General features: G+C 41.5%; 1 protein-coding gene across 2 annotated transcripts in view; it reads left to right on the top strand.

Annotated features, from left to right (window-relative positions):
* Positions 1 to 22,135, top strand: part of sbno2b (strawberry notch homolog 2b) — an 88,242-nt gene that overhangs the window by 15,197 nt on the left and 50,910 nt on the right. For both annotated transcript variants that reach the window (XM_054730010.2, XM_054730009.2), the window contains exons 2-3: positions 3,575 to 3,804; positions 7,053 to 7,141. In XM_054730010.2, the coding sequence (XP_054585985.1) occupies positions 3,694 to 3,804; positions 7,053 to 7,141 (200 nt within the window). In that variant the 5' untranslated portion in view covers positions 3,575 to 3,693. The remainder of the gene's footprint in view (positions 1 to 3,574; positions 3,805 to 7,052; positions 7,142 to 22,135) is intronic.

Below are 22,135 nucleotides of genomic sequence, written 5' to 3'. Positions count from 1 at the left end.
CTGAAGTGGTTTCAGCTGTCACATGTCCTGACTTAAGTTATGTCAACCTGTTGCTACACTTAGTTCTGAGCTTTCTCAAGTGCCATTTCACATGACATCCTTTTTTCTTGCAAAATATTATTTTGCCTGAACATTTTGGAATTGCATCTCTTTATTTCTAACTTAAAACTCATCCACATGTTTCCCACTCATAGCGTCACACCGGCAGCCTGCAGGGAAAATGGCTTCTGCCATCGACACGAGTGGGAAATACACACACTCAGACAAAACTGCTTTTATTTGGACCCACATGAACTCTGTTAGACTTCATTGCCTCACCATTGTGCCCAGTGTACACATCTGGTTTTTGCTCCAGATCAGCAAGTACAAAGGGGAGGAAGGATGAGAGAGAAGAAGGAAAAATAGTTGAATTTTTTGGCTTTGCTTGTGTCTGCAAGGTGTTTAAGAAATGGCTTGTCAAACTGGAAAGATTTCAGAAGCATTTGATAATTTATCGAAGAGGAGTTTACATAAAATTCATCCGTATCTTGTTGTTTTAACATATCAAATCAAATAACCTTTTGTTGGAGGTTCACTATATGTTTCGAATGTACAGATCAATCATCTTCATAGTGATATTAGGTTTAAAAGGTATGAGCATTAAAATATGAAAGCAGTAACTAACTACGGGGGAAGGTAGTCACCAGAGTTCAGCATCTTGACAGCTTGTTGGATGAAGCTGATGGTTCCCTGAGTGTAATGGGTGGGAGGAGTCATCAGCAAGGCTGAGGTGTGTGTGGAAGAGGTGGGTGTCATTGAGGGAGGGCGGCGGGGCTCTGGTGATCTTACTGGGGGGCATCTTGTGTCCGTTGCAGGGGCTTTCAACTCAAGGCAGTGCAGCCTCCGTACCAAACAGAGGTGCAGCAGGTGAGGATGCTCTCGATTGTCCTCCAGTAGAATGAGTGCACGATGGGATGTGGGACTTGTGCTTTCCCTAGTTTGCATAGAAAGTAGAGGTCACTCTGAGCTTTCCTAGTCAGTTATGCGGCGTTCATAGTTTCAGAGTTACTGAAGGTGCTATAATTTCATTTAAAGTTTGTTGTTTGTGTTAAATCAGAAAATAATGAATTATTTTGACATGGAGTTTTAGGTTCTTTTTTTAACACAGGAAAGATTTTTTACCTTGCTGACAGTTTCAATCACTCCTGCGATCTTCATCAGAGCTAGCCGCTAATGGAACGTCACTTCCTTCTCCGTTCATCTGCGGGCAGCAGAGGACGGTGTCGCCCTCTGCTGCCGGTTCTCTCCTCACAGATGACACAGTTCCATGCATGATCATGGAATAAACGGAGCAGGAAGTGACGCCGCCAATAGAGGCTAGCTCTGATGAAGATCGCAGGAGTGATTGAAACTGTCAGCGAGATAAAATAAAACTTTTCTGTGTTAACCCTCTGGAGGCAGGCGTTGCAGATTTGCAATGTTAAAACCTACCTACCTGGTTACTCCACACACGTGTTTCATGAGCATTTTTTAACTCAGAAGTACCCCTGAAGGACTTAGTTGTTCGTCCTTTCATCAAAACATATTTTGAGCCTGAGAGGGTTAAAAAAAGAACCTAAAAATGCCTTCAGAAGAAAAACACAGAATGAATCTACAAAAGAAAATTGTTTTGATAGTTTTTAACTCATTCGCTGCCAGCCATTTCCTGATCGGTGAAGCTGCCAGCGTTTCTCACCGTTTTTACTGTTTTTTAAGAGTCACAGAACGTTGCGTACTAGGATGATGTCGACGCCAAAACAACCAAAACAAAGCGGAGACTCACCTCTTACATCAGGAAGAATCCACGCGTTTCGAGCTTTATCCGTTGTTGAATTGTGATCGGCAGAAGCTTTTCCGGTTCATGCCTCACTTTTTTTACAGCAGCGGCCCAAAACGATCTCCTAACACATGGATTTTCTGCTTGCTGATCACGTGACGTGTGACGTATGTGGATGAAGATCGGCTTTAGAGCTGAGATGTTTGTTCTCACGGTGCGGGGGCTCGTTCTGATGCCCACACAGTAAAATAAGGCAAATGACGACTTTAGTCGTCATTGGCAGTGAATGAGTTAAAAGTATTAGTGGATAAAATGAAATAAAATAGTATTTTTATTAACTTGTTTCATTCTTTTGTCTTTGCTTTAATACACATTGACGCTGCTTCTGTAGTCTCTAAAATGTAAATAACTGAGAACAGCTGTAGGTGTTTATAAATGTCCCCCCATTCCCACCCCACATCACATAAACTAAGTCATGACAGTGATCACGAAGAACAACTTTGTGTTGATCTGTTGTAATGATTTAAATGAAGTGTAACAAAACTAAACCATTAAATACTACTGACTGATGTGATTAGCACTTAGGGGTTCAAGTGGTTTTCTTATCCCTTTCCCTGCTAGTCAGAAGAGTCATTTTGTTAGAATGCCTTTCAAACGAAAAGCCTTTTTTCCAGATTACAAAACCTATTCTGTAAAAATATTCTGTTTGTGCAAAGAAAGCAGGAGGAATACTGTAGGAGAACTGTAAACCAACAACACGATGTGATGTTTCTGCCCGTGGAAGTGAGGAAGAGTTTCATGTCTGGGGTTTTGGAGGAAGAAGCTTGTGTCTGGTCTAACCGGTCTGACCTGTCTGTGTGTTTGGCACAGTTTGAGTTGTAACACACACACACACACACACACACACACACACACACACACACACACACACACACACACACACACACACACACACACACACACACACACGCGTATTTATATGTGTGGACCTCCATTGACTTCCATTCATTTAAGTGACTCCTCTATGCCGAACTCATACCTCATCAGTGGGGTTCTATTCCTAACCCTAACCCTCTAAAACCAAGTATTAGGGTTCTCCATGTTGTGGGGACCAGCAAAATATCCCCACATCATGGAAATGTCCACACTTCACAAGTTAAAGTCAACATTTGTCCACTTAAACATGTAAAGACAAGTACGTACACACACAAGCTTCAGTCAGAAACTAACCTGTCCGTGCACAGCACTGCCTGATTATGTTTCCTTTTTACGTTTGGCATTACATATCATAAAGTTTATTTCTGCTTCCCTTGTTTCTAAAGGTTCTCTAATGAACCTTTGGTAACACCAGTTAATAAAAATGCCCAAACAATAATTATAACATCTAAGTCATTATAAACATATCTGAATTGTATTCACGCATTTACAAAAGCTTTTATGTCTTTATTGTTTATTAATGTCATATGACTGAAGTTTGTTTAGGTAATTTTTAACCATTTAAAATAATTAAGTGAAGAAAACATTGAAGATATTTGTCACTTTTCCACCAACATAGTGTTCTTTACATTAGAATAGGCTAGGCCAACTCTTTTAATGTAGTAAGTTTTATGTTTTAGGGAAAATGAGATTAGCACCAATGCAGTCTTTATTTGTTCCCTGAGTTTGAGGTATGTAATCTTTAAAAATGTTGAAAATGATTTTACATAATTGTCTCCAAAGCGTATTATCATGTCTGCTCTGTTTCTTCTACCTCCCATTGATCCCCATCCTCCTCCCCAGATCATGGAGAGCCCCTGTCCCTGTTAGGGGTATCACTTCATACACAGCCAGAACGTGGGCAGCAGGAGGAGGGTGCATCATCTAGTTCTGCTTGTAGTCATGTGTGAAGCTGCGATCTGATGCCCACCCTTACCTCAGCTCTGGCCATGGACGGGGAGAACTACCTGCATCCAGAAGGCCCTCAGCTGGACAGCAGCTTGTTCTCAAACATGGGTTCCTCAAACATGGAGGTAAACCAGGATGCTGATGATGCTTAATACTTTGGTTCACACTGTTATTGTTTGTGAGCATTATATTCAAGCAACAATTTTTTCTGCGAGATAAAGATCTTGAAGTTGCAGTGTGTAAGAATAAAGTAAAATTTCTACAGTGAAATAATCCCAAAACAGACGAATGTTTCAATCATGTTGGATTAAAGGTTACATATTTTATTCTCAGCAGGCTGGGGGGGTTGCCAGTTTTTCTCCTTTCAAATTAAAGTAAGGAGGGATGTAGCTACAGTTTACCATCAGTGAGTGTGAGGTTGCCTTGTCTCCTGTGAGTTAACGCTGCAGCTCTGACATTTGTAATTTGACTACGGCCAGCAAAAAGCACCAGAGTTGTTTGAAGAACCAAAGCCAGTAACAAGATCGATCTAAAAGTTATTTCTTGTACCCCTAAGAAGCCACGGCATCTTTTTGTTTTACTCTATTATTGGGTGAAGCAGGCTAGAGGCTAACGTTGAGCTAACAATGCTAACGGTGAATTATAAACAAATAGGCAGCTCTAAAAATATCTCAACCTACTTTTTTAATTACCAACAGCTCAATATTACAGTAAAATGTGTGTGTGAAGTGAATAACGAGTCAAAAGTGGCATTTTACTTTCTTAATGTTCCCACTGTCCTAATGGGTGATCCCGTGAGGAAAGTTGGCCATTGAGCAAGACTGAAAAAGGTCCACGTGGCAGGGGTGAGGTGGTGCTCACCCCTGCCACGTGGACCTCAAGGGATAAACCATCAATCCTGCTCATTGGCCAACTTTCCTCGCGGGATCGCACCCATTAGGACAGTGGGAGCGTTAAATGAGTCGTTCAGAGCAATAACGGCAAGCTACCAGCCAGACGGTTAAAAACAACACTTCCTTTATGCTGGAAACATCTTTGCATAATAAGCGTAGTAAGTGCTCCCTACCATAAAACACCTAAGAGTGCTAGCACCAGCTATGACAAAGTATTTATCCACTTATGAACTTCAGTGTATGGCTCGTCATTGCTAGTCATCTAGAATATTCTGGTGCAGATTTGTAACTGGTGACAGGCACGAAACTTACAAAACAAGAGTGAGAGAGTGACTGCAGTAACTACATTTGACCACAGGATGCCGTCTTACTTTTTTTTACACACTGCGCCTTTAAACTTTAACTGTAAGACACTTTATCACTGCTTCATGTGACCTGTGGTAAACAGAAGTCCTAATGGAAAGGAAGTCAACCCATTTGTATCTCCACCTAGACAAAATCAGTACAAAATCCGGCCACCATTTACTGATAACAGTGGTAACACATAAGTAGACAAACATGCTAAAATATGATAAAAACTTATAAAATGGGCAAAAATATTCTGCAACATTATGGTGTAGAACGTCGGGATAAAATTATGATGAAAATACATGTGAAAAGGACAAGAAAAACATTGCATTGAGGTAGGGATGCACTGATGGATCAGCATTTGATCCCAATCGGCCGATAGCGCCCCTATCGGTTTTGATCGGAGTTTTCAAAATAGATCAAAGCAGACCGATCAGGTAGGGTTGTCACGGTAACCGGTGTAGCGGTAAACCCCGGTAAAAAAAAGTTGACAATAATAATAACCGTCTTGTTTTTTAAAACATATATTATCTCGGTGGGTTTACCGTGGCTGCGGTGCAGGCGCGGTGACCCTTACCAGACACCGTATCATCTGCTGAAGTTGCCGGCGGCACATGCACACTTTGTTGTTTACAACCAAAACTTTCTTGAAGCTAAAGCTGAAATAATGGTCAAAGGAGGAGACGGAGACGCTTCAAATCTCACGACACATCTGCGTGACCATCACCCACAACTCTACAGTCAACGCAAGGCAAGCTAACGTTAGCGTTTAGCTAAAATGCGTGATCCGAGGATTTGGGTTGCGGGAGAATGCAACGAGTCGCTATATAAAGCAGCAGCAGCGCCGCTACCTGCATATAAACCGTGTCGCGGACACCGCCATGTTGAAATGACGCTATGCATTACGGGGCTCCCAGGGGCAGATAAGAGTTGGTCTCTCTCCGAGAATAATTATGAATTTAACAATGATTACTGCCTGATGACATTTTCCCACATCTGCAAAGCTCACTGGAAGGACACAAACCGAGGACAATATTTTCCTGATATAGGGTTTATTACTCAAGTAAGGGTAAAAAAGTATCTGATTAGAAGGCTACTTGAGTACTGAGTATAATCTGATCTAATATTTTTAAAATGATGACATCAAACAGACAAAAAATAAGAAGTTATGGGCAAATATTGGTATTTTAAAGACTTAAGGGGAAAAATGTAAACAAATAAACAACATAATTACAAAATAACACATTTTAGGCAAAATTTAGACACAAACTGAGGACAATATTTCCTGACATACAGGGTTTATTTAATTGTGTGAAAATGTAGCATGTTTAAAAAAAATACCGCGATAATACCGAAAACCGTGGTAATTTTGGTCACAATAATCGTGAGGTTAAATTTTCACACCGTGACAACCCTAATACAGACCATTTTAGATTAGGTTACATTTCCTTTATTCCCAGATTATGTAGTTTGTAGCACTCATTATAATGTTGTAGAAAATTTCTGGCCAGTCCACGTGATCGGTATCGGAGATCGGCATTCTTTGATATCGGTATTGGTGATCGGCAGCAAATAACCTGATCGGTGCATCCCTACATTGAGGTAGATGAGGTAAGATGTAAAATTAAGTGCAAAAATAGGTAAAGACGCATTAAGAAGTAATAAAGCAAAAGTATAAGTGGTGCAATTTGTTTGACTGATTTTGCATTTATATCTCTCCCTCCCTCTGTTCATGTGTGTGTGTGTGTGTGTGTGTGTGTGTGTGTGTGTGTGTGTGTGTGTCATACATGAAAGTGAAACCTCATGATGATTGGTTAGTTTAACTAAGCCAACCATGTCTGGACCTGTTTAATCACAAAACTTTCTGTCATCAGACTCAGGTGGCCGTCTAGTTCTGAATAAGAGTTCATATGGACTTCTTATTTATTGATGTCGTTGGTAAAGTGTAGTTGTGCATTATTGTGTTCATAAATAATATGAATAGGACAGTTTTTTTGTTATACATTTTTTATAAATGCACCACTTAGACAAACTGAGGCCATTGTGAGAAATCTCTTATGGGTATAGACATTTTTAATAGTTTTAGATATATCCTATTTTTGTAATCACAGACTTTTCTTTTGTGTGTTTAGAGTTCCATATATGTCCCCTCTGGCACCTGGGGGTCCTTCCCTCAGCAGCCTGGCTACAGCATACGCTGCCCTATGCAATCTGGAAACCAGTAAGTGAATATTAACTTGTCTTACTGTAATGTGCACGATCACGAGACACAAATTCTATTCAAGTAGCAGAAAATACTGCAAGTGAAGGGAAGTTTGACCTAAGGGTTTGTGCTGCAGTTATTTTCCATATGGCCAATAAGCAATAAAAAGTAAATGGTCCATAAAAAGCTACGACTTTCAGCTGAGATAGGATTGTATTGGTGAGACAACCGCAGCTTCTGTGTGTACATCTGAAAGTCATAAAACCAAACATATTGATTATAAATCTTCTTTGCTTTAACATTAATGTCTTATCCAATACAGGAACATATATGAAAATATTAAAGTTCTGGCTTTTCTTATCTAGATCCAGTGTTGCCTAAAAACACCAAAATCCATGCTGCCACGTTATAGAGCCTGATACAGTCGTGTCGACATGGCTAATATAAAACTTTCTGTCACCACGCCTCAGGCACGCATTGCAGGGGGTGGTCTTCTTCATAATAACTCTTTCACTTCCTGTTGTGGGCGGCTTGATGTCAGCTGCACTAGATGGGGGTTAAACGTAACATCCTGCAACTTTGAGCTGATTTTGTGATCTTATCTCTAAATGAGATGAAGTTGTCCTTTCTTGCGTGATGCTTGTATGTGTCGGAGTGTCATTCAGACACTGTGAGACATCTTTGCTTTGTTTTGAAGGTTAGCAGAAAGATAACTGCTTTGCAATCAGGTGTATTTAGGCACTTAGTACAAATGATGGTACTTTATAGTGTAACCCATGACTCACCTTTTCCTTACATTTGAGCTTGGTTACTTGTATTTGGATATACACATATATTAAAAATCCTCAACTAAAAGTAACCAAGAGAAAAACTTTGCACAGACCACTACAGCAGCTTTTCCCAAACTTATTTAGCCGTGCAGCCCCTTCTATGTCCCGACCATGTCGGCGCACCCCCCAGCCCCCACATCAGAGCATGGCTATATGTGTGTGTGTGTGTGTGTGTGTGTGTGTGTGTGTGTGTGTGTGTGTGTGTGTGTGTGTGTGTGTGTGTGTGTGTGTGTGTGTGTGTGTGTGTGTGTGTGTGTGTGTGTCAGACGTCACTCTAAACCAGGGATTCCCTAAGTGTGCCCTGGGGGTGCGCGAGCTGCCGCTAGAGGGTGCGCGAGGTGAAAAGTGTAATGGCTGCGGAGCTCAGAGAAGTCTGTCAAAAGTCACCATTAGCGTAGCCAGAAACTCATTTGTGGGTGGGCCCAATAAAAGTCATTGAAAACAAGTATTTTTGCTTGTGTGTGTGTGTGTGTGTGTGTGTGTGTGTGTGTGTGTGTGTGTGTGTGTGTGTGTGTGTGTGTGTGTGTGTGTGTGTGTGTGTGTGTGTGTGTGTCCTCCGCACATGCCCTAGCTCAGGGGTCAGCAATCCGCGGCTCTGGAGCCGCATGCGGCTCTTCCATCCATCTGATGTGGCTCTCTGTGCTTGTAAAATAATGAATGGATATTTAAATAAAATGCTTTATATTTTACTGCATTAATTTTACATCTGTAAGCTAATTCTAAATGTAAAGATTGTCTGCGTAAACCTGAACAGGTCCAACCCGGTTTTACTGTGAGACCGGGTTGATGCGTCACGCTTGTGCATAATCATATCGGCGCTTTCTGAGCTGAAGAGGATGTGAGATTCTGGGATTCTCCTCAGACGGCTCCTGGATGTGTCGCCACATTGGAGATAGGAACAAGCGCTATTCAGCCAAAGTTTCATAATCAGGGAACATTTTCTAAGTGACAAGTCTCGCTTCAGTCGGAGGAATCTTCCTGCATGCGCTCTGGTTCTGCGATGTGCTCCAAGCCCCTCTCCACATCTTCAGCTCGCTGAGGACCTTATGTAGTACACGCTGACAGTGAGCTGCGCTGAGCAGTGTCCAGCTCAGATGTTCAGATGGGAATCTTTTCTTGAGTGATTTAGCTACATCTGCGATGTGCGAAACGAATAAAGTGTCAGTTCGTCTGCTTACGTCGGGGTAATTCTTTCTATTCTTTCTCCGTCAAAATAAACTGTCAAATACGGGAACTATCCAGTCAACACAAGCCCTGCTTTTAACTGTTCTGTTTTCTTGTGAAAATTGTTGCAAAGAGATATAATTTAACTTGATTACCACCAGAGCCGGGCGCACTGCGCCATTATCTCCGTCACTGTAAATGAGGGAAAAACAAAATTGATCGGATGCTTTTCTGACCTTCCCCACCTACAAAGTTTAATTACAACAATCAAATGTGACAGAGCCTGGATTTGTATTCTGAACAGTCTAAACATGTTTTAAAAAGAAACGTATGACAAAAGTGGCACCTGCTCAGTAAAACCAACAACAGGGTGAAAAATATCAAATATTGTAGGCAGAGACGGGCTACAACTTCTGGATCCACTTTATATAAATCGTTTTATTGATTATCGTCTTATGAAAGATAACTTTGACGTACACGAGCGACCGGTACTGGCTGCTGTCACCAGTTGTGAGCAGCGCTCTGCTGTCTGAGGGTAGGCCCCGCCCACAACGCCGTGGCTGCTGCGGTGTTTTCTTTACTGTGGGAAATGGGTAATAATGGCTCTTTGATGGGAACAGGTTGCTGACCCCTGGTTTAGCGTGACATCTGATATATATATGTATATATATGTGTGTATATATATATATGGCCATGCCCTGATGTGGGGCTGGGGGGTGCGTCAACATGGTCGGCACATAGAAGGGGGTGCGCGGCTAAATAAGTTTGGGAACCACTGCTCTAAACAGTCACTCGACAAGACAGGGTTAAAAAAATATGATCGACCTTTTTCCCCATCACTTTCATTTTTAAATTAGTAATTAATAAACATTCAATACAATTACAATTTCCTTTGATTTAATTTTAAATAAATATTTAGAGTGCCCAGGTAGCACATAAACAATGCAATTTAACGGTTTTCTTAAAGGGACTTTACGGACTTTTGAATTTTTATGCTCGTGATTGCCCCCTCAGGCCAAAAGCGTAACGGCAGCTTCAATAGTAGGCTCGTGCACGAGGCGCGCATGCTGTACATGCACACTCCTTAACGAAAATAACCGCTGAGACAGTCCCATGTGTGTGTGTGTGTGTGTGTGTGTGTGTGTGTGTGTGTGTGTGTGTGTGTGTGTGTGTGGCCCAGAGGACAGGAGAACATGCAGCTAATTAATTAAATAATTTGGTTCTGTACCTTTCTCTTCAGCACAGCCGACGAAGGTTTATGATGGGTCAGTCCTCCTGCATGCTCAGATCATTCCCTTCCCTTGCTTGGAAAATTGTTCCAAAATGAAAGTTGAACCCACATCTTTTTTATCTGTGAATTCAATGCCGTTCAGCGAGTCTCAAATAAAAATGTGGGCATCTTACTGTATAATAATATATCATTAATGTAGAAAAGAAACTCTTAATGAACTATGTTCACACCCAGACTTGAACTCAGGTCTTCTGCATGGGAGTCAGACATCTTACAAGGTGAGCTACACTCTAGTAACATTTACAGTATCTGTAACTTTTATATCCTTGATGACACCTGAAACAATGTCAAACCAAAGAACGGTTCGAAGCGAAAATGGCTATTTTGTTGCTAATTTGCAGGAAATATCTAGAAGAAAGTTCTACAGAAAGTAGCTAAGTGTCCTCAGAAATGTAGCTAGCTTTGTCACTAGGCGTTAGGAACAGCGACAAAGTGGCACGGCCTCACTCTCTGCTGCTAAAGCTATGGATAGCAAATGCTACGGGCTATGGCTGAACGTGAACGCGCATGAAGCAGCCTGCTCGACCCGAGCATCTCTCTTTTTCTGTGATTTTACAGAAAAACAGGCAATCGCAGTAAAAATGCCAGGGCTCATTCTACAGGACCAGGGCATTGCAGGAGAATGTATGAAGAAGACATTTATTATTTCTGTACATGTTTTGGCTGTCAGACTTCCATAATGTCCCCTTAAAGTAGGAACGTTTAACCTGTGGTCAGAGGGCTGGGGGTAAACGATTATTTTTAAAACAATTATTCTGACGATTATTTTTTCGAATAGTCGACTATTCTAATGACTATGTAGACGATGAATCTAGCGATTATTTTCTTACTGCACAATTAATCAAAACAAGAACATCTCAAATAAATTCCTCCAAAACGTTGATAAATTGTTACTGTAAGAGAATAAACACTACAGACCTTCCATTTTGTATAACACTGCTTTTATTGTTGGTTATGTTCTGGTGACGTGTAGAACTTGGGAGTGCAGGATGCTGCCTGAGAGGTGGTTGGAGACGGAGTGTCCCCATGCTGCTTTGTTTTGGTCACTTATGTGCGTGAGGCGAGTGGTGTTACGACTCTTCCTGGGGAGTTTGGCTCGTATGCAAAAAGGAAGGGACAATAACGGGATTTAAAAGTTAAAATGATGATCAGGTTTATTTACAACAACAAAAAACAATAATCTTTCCATCCACAGGTTGGGAATAATAAAACTAATTCTGCCTGTGGGGAATTAAAACAAAAGTACAAATAACTAGGGATGTCCCACTGGGCAAAGATTACAGGGTTCTGGACCAAAATATGGATCTCCAAAGGTCCAAACTCTAAACTGGGTGGTTAAAGCAAACTCAAGGTGATATTTTAAACTAAACCGTAAACCCACAACACTCTAAATGTAATAAAAGGGAGATCTACGCCACAAAAAAGATGAAGTCTAAACCAAAACGTAACAGCTTATCCAAACGCAAGAAGCTGTTAGCGAAAATGCTAACAGTAGTTTTACCAACATTAAGTTCAAGTTACCAAGTTTAAATAAACCAAAAATACCCAACAGCAAACAGACCAGCACGGAGGAGAGACTGCTACCACCAAAACAGCTCTCCTAATGTCTGAAAGAAGCTCCTTTATGAAGGGAGAACTGCTCCCGGTGATTTTCTACATCTGCGGTAGAGACGGAGCAGCGCATTTCACCCCGGGAAAACAGGAAAGGAACCTAGTAGCGGACGGACATTGTTCCGGGTCTTCTGTATTTGGCGGAGATGTTAGTGAAGGCAGAGAAGAGGGCGAACTAGAGGAAAAACAGGCAGGTTCCTCCTCTATTTACAAACTCCTGGGGATGCAACAAGTGGGCGTGGTGCGTCGACTGCCGGATCTAACGTCGACAAATTTTGAGAATCGAGCCGTCAGCGTCATCGACGCTTCGCTACAGCTCTAGCCAGAGCTCTCTCCTTCCTTCTGCTCTGCGTAAACCTGAGCTGATCACCTACTTGTGCGTAATCAAATGTCTATAGCGGAAAAGATGGAAAAGCTATAGCCATGAGGTTCACTTTTGCCTCAGACCGACTTATTGCTGTTTTATGGTGTGGCTGAATCTGCGATCCGCCGCCACGCGGACTGGAATAACAAATGCTGCAGTAACAGGAGTTGTGGTCAGGTTCATGAGGAGTCGTTGGCTGAAGCGGACTCGAATTTCATACGTCGTCCCAAAATAGAAGCTAATATCTTAATTTGACCTTGAATGAAAAATGTTGTTATAAAACCTCTTAAAAGTTTTTTATCACGGAGGAGGCAGCGCTCATTTCTGCCTTCAGTCTGACGTTGCGGCGCAGCGCAACGCCGGAGTTTGCGCAGCGTGCGCTTATTGAATCTGTGTGTGTGTGTGTGTGTGTGTGTGTGTGTGTGTGTGTGTGTGTGTGTGTGTGTTGGGCACAGCTCCATGAGCCGCTCCAGTCAACGCGTCTCGTTATTGGCGCTATTTAAACCAATGTTGGAAAATTACTTCTGCCCAGCCCAGATGTGCTCACATGTGCACCCGTGGGCCGTGGTTCCGCTGGAACGCGTCTGACCTCTGACAGACGCACTCTGAACTTCAGATCTTCAGTGCGCTGTTAATACCCTGACACGTTTAGAATGCTGTCCCACAGTCAGTGTGCTAATATAATATAATAATGCTAAAATTTTCAGATGGGAATCATTTCTTGATTTATTTTGTTACATCCACAATGTTCTGTGTGTGAGGTTTACAATGTCAGAACACCTGCGTGAGACAGGGTGTTAATTACAATCTGCCAGAATGACTCACCTTCAGATTTCTCCAACACCGTTAAAAATGATCAAATACGGAACATATCTTGCTATTGACAGCGTGCGCATTATTATTATGAAGCTGGGGCACATGCGGAGGACACACACACACAGGCGCAAAATATACTTGTTTTCAATTACATTTATTGGGACCATTATTATTGGGCCCAATTACTTTGTCTTAGGCCCACCCACAAATGAGTTTCTGGCTACGCTAATGGTGACATATGACAGACTTCTCAGAGCTCTGCAGCCATTACACTTTGCACCTCGCGCACCCCCTAGCGGCGGCTCTCGCACCCCCAGGGGTGCGCACACCACACTTAGGGAATCCCTGCACTGCTGCAACGCTATGATGATGCACATTAGCTCACAAACAGGAAGAAATTCCAGTCATTTTTATCACAATTTTTAATTTTTTGTAATTTTAGACAACTTTTTAAATAATTTGTTACATTTTTATTTTATTTCATTTTTTTTGTTAAGCACCTTGTGATTTTTGAGAGGCACTATATAAATGATTGTTTTCTTTCTTTCTTTTTTTCCTGTAAAAGCTGCAATCACAGATCAAATGTTATGTGTGTTTTTGCTTTACTTTTCTACATTTTTTTCTTCTCAGCATGTTAAATAAAAGTTACATGTGACGACGTTAAGGCACAGTCTGGTGTTTTCAGCCGAACTAAAACAGAAAGTTTGTGATAGTTGTAAAAGACCATTTTCTCAATTTCTACTTCATGATGAAGTGATTTAAAAGAAACATGAAGGGGCTGTGGGTTACAAACGATATGTTGATAAACATCATGAACATCCATTTTCTGAACCCGCCTTGTCCATGCAGGGTCGCGCAGTCCATCGCAGGGCAAGACAGAGACACACAGGACAAACAATCATGAACACACAGACACCTAAGGACAATTTGGACAGACCAATCAAACTAACAGTCATGTTTTTGGATGGTGGGAGGAAGCTGGAGTACCTGGAGAGAACCCATGCATGCACAGGGAGAACATGCAAACTCCATGCAGAAAGATCCCAGGCCAGGAAGCGAACCCAGGACCTTCTTGCTACAAGGCAACAGCTCTAACCACTGCGCCACTGCGCAGCTAACATTATGAACATTATGGTTTTCTTCAGAAATGGATTGTCACTTAGAGGAAAATGAAGAAAAAAACATGTGAAAGCTGAAAATTTCTCTGAGGTGTTTTGTTTGAATGGCGTTGTGAGTCAGACATGTTCCCAAAACAGACTCATAATACCAATGTGAGACCAGTGTTTGGAACTCACTTTGCTCCATCTCACACATTTTCTCAGTTTTTGCTAACAATCAGGAGAACATGCTTGGATCACAAATGTTGCACCATTATTATGTTTTGTTTACTTCTTGTGTTCAGTCTGATTTTTCACCCACGTGACTTTGAGTGCACTTTGGTGCTCGATTGAACTGCTGTTTGGTTACTTTGCTCTCTGCTGGCAAAGTCCATAGGTTAGACTTGAAACTGCTGGTTTGTCTTCCCAGTTTGTGTCTGATAATAAGCAGAGGAGTACATGAGTCACATGACTCCAGTGAAGGAAATAAAAATGCAGGGCAAGTTTGCTTGAACCATTATCTTCTAGTGCCCACTCACATCTGCAAAAGCACACCATGTTCTTTTGAACACAATGAAATATACTAATTGGGATCAAATTATTCTGGCATTATTGTATTTAATCAAAAAAATAAAACTACATTGTTGGCCATTTGCTGAGTTCCCCTAAAGTATCATTTAAACTAGGGATGTAAGAAAATATTGATATGGCAATATACCGTGATATTTTTTCCTGCGATATTATATCGAAATTCAACAGCCATGTATCGAGTTTTTGGAAGAATTTACATTCAAACGTGTGTATTTTCTTTTGATTTGGTGCAAATCAAATGTCAACCACTAGTTTGCAGCAGTGTGCAGTAGGTTTTGTTTCCACCACTGAAATGTAAATCCCTCTATTATGGTTCAGATACCTCATGTTACACATGTTACATATCAATTTGGACTGTTTATTGAATTTTCCTACGATAAAATCAGTCTAGAAAATCTCTTAATATCATCTGGCTGAATGTATCGCAATATATTGTGATATATCGTATCGTCTCCCCTTTATAGTGATACGTAACGCCAGAATATCACCACATGTACATATACAGTACATTCCTAATTTAAACCATCTCTTTGTTTAGAATTTCTGGAGAACAGCATTGAAAATCTTTTTACTGACGCATTTAGTTAAAAATGCACTAAAAACAGCACTCTTGTTTCTCTAGGTGCAAATTAAAAGTACAGCTGCTTCTCCAGATAAGTATTCTTGTACATCTTTTTGTAAACAGTAAATGTTATTTTCTACAGTTGTTGACATGAGTGAATTGTATTTAGAAAACTTAAAATATCAAACACACACAAATTAAATAAATATTTCTTTGTAAAAATCCAAACTATTAAACGATTATTAGACTTTTGCTTAAAAATTACCAAAAACTCAGAGAATTCAAACAGTTATTTGTTATTTTTATTAAGCTAAATATGTCATTGATCTAATAAGCATGGATAGATCGGTTTATCGGTTGGCCGGTACATCAGACCAATATTTACTTTTTTTTTATTATAGGCATCTGCTGACTTTTTTAGTTAAACAGTTTTAAAGAGAATCACATTTGCGAACAGCCTGGTGCAGAATTTTATTTAAACATATGATCACATTACTGAAAAACATCTGCTAAATAAATGCTCTAAAACATTGTCACGCCGGGGACACACCGGCCGCGGAAGCGCCGAGAAGCGAATCGCTCACGAAATTCGGCCGCTGCTCGCCGCTCCTCAGTTCAGATCAGACGCGCCCCAGTCGAGGCGCGCCTCGGCTCAGCTGTAGTTTTTCTTTTAAACACTTGGTGTCCTCCATTTCCTCTCTGCCTTTTCTCAGCTCTTTTCCTCTACGTGTGTGTGTGTGTGTGTGTGTGTGTGTGTGTGTGTGTGTGTGTGTACCTATGGTATGTTGTTTCTGCCAGTTGAATCTCTTGGAACCCGCTCCAAATCTGCAGCTGTATCCTAGCAGTTTTATCCGAAATAGGTACGTAAATAACCGTTTTTCGGGGGTCGTACAGCTCCTTGTGTTTCTCAACTTCCATAATTAATTTAAAGTCATCCATCTTAACTGCTTGCCTCAGACTTTCTGCCTCTCTGTCCTCTTTGCTCCGGTGAAAAGACACCCAAAACCACACCCCCCTTCACGTGGTCACACACGCACACAAGTTCAATGTGTGTGTGTGTTTGTGTGGTTTTTCTGCAGTGTCTGATTACGAACACATTTGACTATTGCGGAATTTTTTTTTGAAATGTTTTATTTTGTTAACTTTACCGGCCTGCCTCTTATGTCTAGGTTTGACTTCCTGCCAGAATTGACGCGATTCACTCGCGGCTCGCGAAAAAAATAGAGCCAACGCCGAAATGATCGCTGCACGGCGCGGGCTGGAGCGCCGGCGCGAGGCGATTCACGGCACTTCGGCGGCCCATGTGGTCTATAGAATAGGTTAACAAGGGCGCCGAATGAAGGCGGTCCCATTTTTGCGGCACTTCGCTGCGCTTCCGCGGCCGGTGTGTCCCCGGCGTCAGATGACATTTCTTTAAAATTGCCTGTTTTTTACATTTGACACCTGGTCAGTTTATGGAGTTATTTCTTCCGGCTCTTAGAGAGTACAGACGCTTTTTTCCTCCTCTCCTCCCTATCTTATCCCAAGGCTCTTTGTCTGTCTTTGGGTGTACGGCGCTTCTGCATTTTTTCTGGAAACTGGAAATTATTAAAAATGGACCTGGTCAGTTGGTCTCTCAACGCGATTGACAAAATTTTTTCAATGATGAGAATGAGAGAAGGAGCTCCCGGGTGCCCCTCTGGGACAGAGCCAGCTGGGCATATCATGGACTCCTGGAAACAGTGGAACCTGATCTGCCTCTCTCAACTATCTGTAGAGGATTCTGAAGATGTCTGGATATTCGTGGTGTTGGTGTCAGGTTTCTTGCTGTTTGGCCTGAGCCGTTACCTGGCTTACTGGAAAATTAATAAGCTGTTGAGGAATATTGACTCAATCCCAGAGCTCAGGGATGGATTACACCGCGCTGTGAACGCACAAACTCATATAATTGTCGAGATGAGTCGTAAGCTTGGAACTTTGGCTGAGATTCAGACTCTGGCACAGAAGGTGGATTCGATCAAGGAGAAAGTGGACGGAGCAGCACGGTTGGCAATAGATTAATTTACGCCATTATTGGATTTAGAGGGGTGGAGACCAACAGAACTTTAAGACAGAGAGGAAATTTTCTCTGTCTGGCCCCAGAACAAGTTCTTATCTGAATCTGGTGCCTTTGAGCCTGTGAGGCTGAAGTGATTACTCCCCCTCAGAAGAAATGTGGAATGCTGTCGTCACCATGGCAACTCTGTCTCCCTATCCCAGCCTAGGGCTGGGCGATATGGCAAAAATAGAATATCACGATTTTTCCAATATTTTATCACGATTTCGATTTTATCACGATTTTTTATCCATGAATAGCATAACTTCAATTGCGTATTAAAGAAGAGAAACATTGAATAAATAAACATTTATTCATATTAGGGATAATCAGCACAGTGCTAACACACTTATATTTTAAACTCACACCAGATGATAAAAGCCCTGAGAGAAACAATTACAAAAATCAGTTTTTCTCGTTTTTCAAGTAACTTAACATAAATTAAAATCGTAAACATATTTAAAGTGCAAACATGTCAATTGCAAACGTATTGTGCAAACATTAACTTGTTCAAAATACTATGTAGCTCCCAGTTGCTCATGTAGTGGATAGTTAAGCTCAAATAAGGCTCTGATGTGCGGCTGGACCAGAGATCGCTTGTGGTAGCAAAAAACTGCGCATTCTGAATATTTTCTGCAACAAGTCTCTAAATAAAGTAAAATTTTCCAGTGCAGATTGGAGACAACCCATAGAAGCACTGATTTGATCTAGGGCTGCAACTAACGATTATTTTCATAATTGATTAATCTGTCGATTATTTTTTCGATTAATCGATTAATCGGTTTGTTATTGTTTAGCTATTTAACCTATACAAGTGATGAATACATTTCAGTTAAGAAAAAGAAAAACATAAGAGAATTGTGCAGTTGACTGCAATCTATTTTATTGCACATGAACACAGTCAGCGGTGTAAAATGAGCTAAACAGTGCAAAATATCAGTCCAGAATAATTTTTGGCATCAAAATATAAGAGGCAAATTCCATAAAAAATAATGCAGAATCTAGAATAAAGTTTGTAAGTGGTATTCATTGCTGGGGGGTGAGTGTCTTGTTCCCCATGTAGTTGTCCATCGTTGCTCGTTTTTTTCTGCATAAGAAACACAAATAGACTGAAATAAGTACACATATAAAATAAAGCAGCACACACACTACAACACTTAATCAATATTACATTATTTGAATTAATTAACAATATACAGTGATCATTTATTTTGATAAAAATGTGTTGTGAGGCGTTTTACAGCGTTAGACAGTAAAACAGCCTTTTAATAGTAAAAAAAAAAAAAGGACTTTCTGAATTTCTCCTGTATTTAAAAATTGAAAGTAACTATGCCACGTTATATTCACCTGGACACAGCTCGTCTGTATATTTTTCTCCGCTGAGTTGTCCTTTTTTGAATGAGGAGCATGGGTTTGTGCCGTTTTTCTCTTAACGAGAACATTCTTATAAACAGACGTGCTAAATTTGGCAAGCGCATGATACACAACACGGAGGAGATTCACGATTGCATCTAGTCAATCAGAAGTAGAACGCCGTAGACTGACGCGGCAAAAAAACCTGTTTAACATTCACTATAACGAACTCGGCTCCCAAATTTGATCTGTGTTAGCTTGTTTATTTTCTGTTACTTACCGGATTCACCGGACTTTCCTCTGCTGCATCAGCTCCCACATGTTTTCGCCTCAAATGTTCACATAGGGACGTCGTGCTTCCGTCGTGCCATGGTTTTTGCATATTTTGCAGGTCACCCGTCTTTTAAAAGCATCTAGAGTGAAATGCTCCAGTACTCGTGAGGTTTTTGTCCAGGGTTTCTCTTGTTTTGTCGATTTTTCTTCCGTATTTCTTCTTGATCCGCCATCTCTCACAGCAAGATGAGCGTCAGTAACGTGATACGTCATGAAAACCGAGGGCACTTATTGGCTCATTTCTTCTTCTACGGCTCCACTGGTAGATCAGTGGCTCATTACTGCCACCCACTGGCGGCAAATTTAACAGATTGTAACCGATGTCAGATTGTGGTAAAAAATAGACTTTATGCGGTAAAATATGATTATTAAACAACTAATCGATGACTAAAAAAGTTGTTAACTATTTTAATAATCGATTATAATCGATTAAATCGATTAGTTGTTTCAGCTCTAATTTGATCTCATTTCAGAGAATAGAACAGGTTAGATGCACCTAATAAATAAAATTACTAACAAACTCAGGAATCTTTCTTTGCTTCACTGTTCTGGTGCTGAAAATATCACTAATGTGGATCAAAGGAGATACACAGATGAATGCACCTCTTATTATTTGGAAACTACATTTACTGCAGCTGGCAGAGGCAGAGATTGTTTCTATTGATACACGGATTTACAGAATCATTTTAAATTGTAATAGGGGAAGACTGCAGGAGGGAGCGGTAAAATACAGGGGGTCCCCAACAAAAACAAGAAACTACGAGTCTGATGAAACCCGCTGCTTTTCCATCAGGCAGTCACGGGGCATCTCCAACGACCCAGTGACCGAGCTCAGTCCGGTACCGACACCGGCTAGGCAGAGGGTGGACGAGCCGAGGCGACGTCGTGCTCTGCTTAAGAAGAAGTGTTATTTTCCTGCTTCAGAAGAAGCGTCCAACGTGTTTTTACGCTTTCTCCGAGACATGTCACGTCACTAAGTTGTTAGCGCCGCGCGCTAAGGAAACCCTGCGTTCCTCTTCGGAACGAAAACTTCGTTGTCGCTCAGCCGTGGCCGAAGCCATGTTTGTTCACACACAAGTGAAAACAAGCGGGACACTAATATATTACTATGACTCACTCTGATTGGTTAAGGGTCAAACAAAGGCGTGTCATTCGCCTGAGGTAAGTTCCATTTTCATTCAGAGGCAGAAATTCAACAGCAGAGCTGTGAATCGTGATAAAAAGGTCTCTCAAAAATGACAGACCGTCAGATGTGTGGATCGTAAAACGGTCTAAAATCATCATATCGCCCAGCCCTATCCCAGCCTGGGTGGGATTGCGACCGGTGAAGGCCGTTGAATCGTTTCCAGGAGTCACTGTGCTCTCTAACCCAATTACCTCCCAGCTACCTCCTGTTGCAATAAGCTATACTTTATACATGACTTGATTAGTCGACTAATCACCAAAACACTGGTGATTAGTCGTTTATAGTGAGGCATGAATCTTTTTTAAAATCTTGCCTACTTTGGCACCATCTGCTGCTTACTGCTTTTCTGCTCGAGGCACATGCATGGTAGTGGCCATCCCAGTCAGCCGTCGCATCACGTTTGTTACCAAGCCAACAACATACACACCTCGGCAAAGAAAGACTGACATAAGGCCCCTATCATTTATAAGCTACCATCTGGTCTTTACTTTTAGATGGCACATAACAGATCACGCTTCAAACTAGAAGCTAAAGGTAGGTATATTATAGCAGCTACATCCTGTTGCAATAAGCTATACTTTATACATGACTTGATTTGTCGACTAATCACCAAAACACTGGTGATTTGTTGTTTACAGTGAGGCACCGATATGACATTTCTGGGCCGATACGATATTTGATATTAACATCACTGGTTTCGCCGCTAACCGCTATTTGCAAAACCGATATACTGACATTAATGCTGTTAAAATCAGCAGATTTGATATAGAATGAAAATCCCCCCCCCCCCCCCCCCCCCCCGGAAACATAAATAAATGGAAAAAATTTTGGTTGTTAATATCACCCCAGTTTTATTTATTGGACCGATACCGGTATGTAAAAAAAAACATTGGCCGTAACTGATATTGATGCCGATATATTGTGCCTCCCTAGTCGATTTTTTAAATAATCGTTTGTGGTAGCCCTAGAAATGTTGTGCATCCACTGTTATTATTAATGACAAAATAGTATGTTAGAAAGGCGTAAAACATCTAGATCAGCGGCACTCAATAGGCGGCCCGCAGGCCAGCTCTGGTATAATAAACTTGCAGCACCCCCCGTCAGAGCTTGAGGGGAAGGGACAAGTGTGCATTGCTGTTTCATTATATTGTAAGCTTGTGTGTTGTGTGTAGAACTGCCAGCACACCAACTATTGCACACACACACACGTCCCGGTCCGACAATCCAGAAGCAGCGCCTCCCGGTCCAGACCTCGCGATTTCAGGTCGTTTTGTGGAGTGGCCCTCGGCCCATTACATTTGAGTAACCCTTATCTAGACATTGGCCATGGAAATTGGCCCACAAGGTCCGATGCACATGCAGCAAAGTCTTCTTGGGAAGATACTGAAACCTAACGTTGCACCTGAGCGCCGATCAAATGCCACCCCCCTCCCAGGGATGAGTAAATGCAGAGAAATAAAAGGAAAAAATTTTATGGGCTGGTTGAGGTGAAACAATGGCAAGTGAAAAGGGAGCCCGTCTTCATGACTCGGACCTAGTCCACACGTAGCCGTTTTTTTTTTTAACGAATATCCGCCCCTCCAAAAACTTGCATCCACACCACCTCGTTTTAAAAAAAAACTGTCCACACGTACCCGGATAAATACGTTGTTAAGGACATGCCAGACCTGTAGGCGGCAGTACTTCCCCCGTTCTTAACCTCGTCCTTCGTCTGTGGTCTTCCGCAAGGAGCAGTAATTC

This window comes from Nothobranchius furzeri, chromosome 8 (assembly GCF_043380555.1).
Source record: "Nothobranchius furzeri strain GRZ-AD chromosome 8, NfurGRZ-RIMD1, whole genome shotgun sequence".
Classification (NCBI taxonomy): domain Eukaryota; kingdom Metazoa; phylum Chordata; class Actinopteri; order Cyprinodontiformes; family Nothobranchiidae; genus Nothobranchius; species Nothobranchius furzeri.
This window is presented reverse-complemented; position numbering and strand designations above follow the sequence as displayed.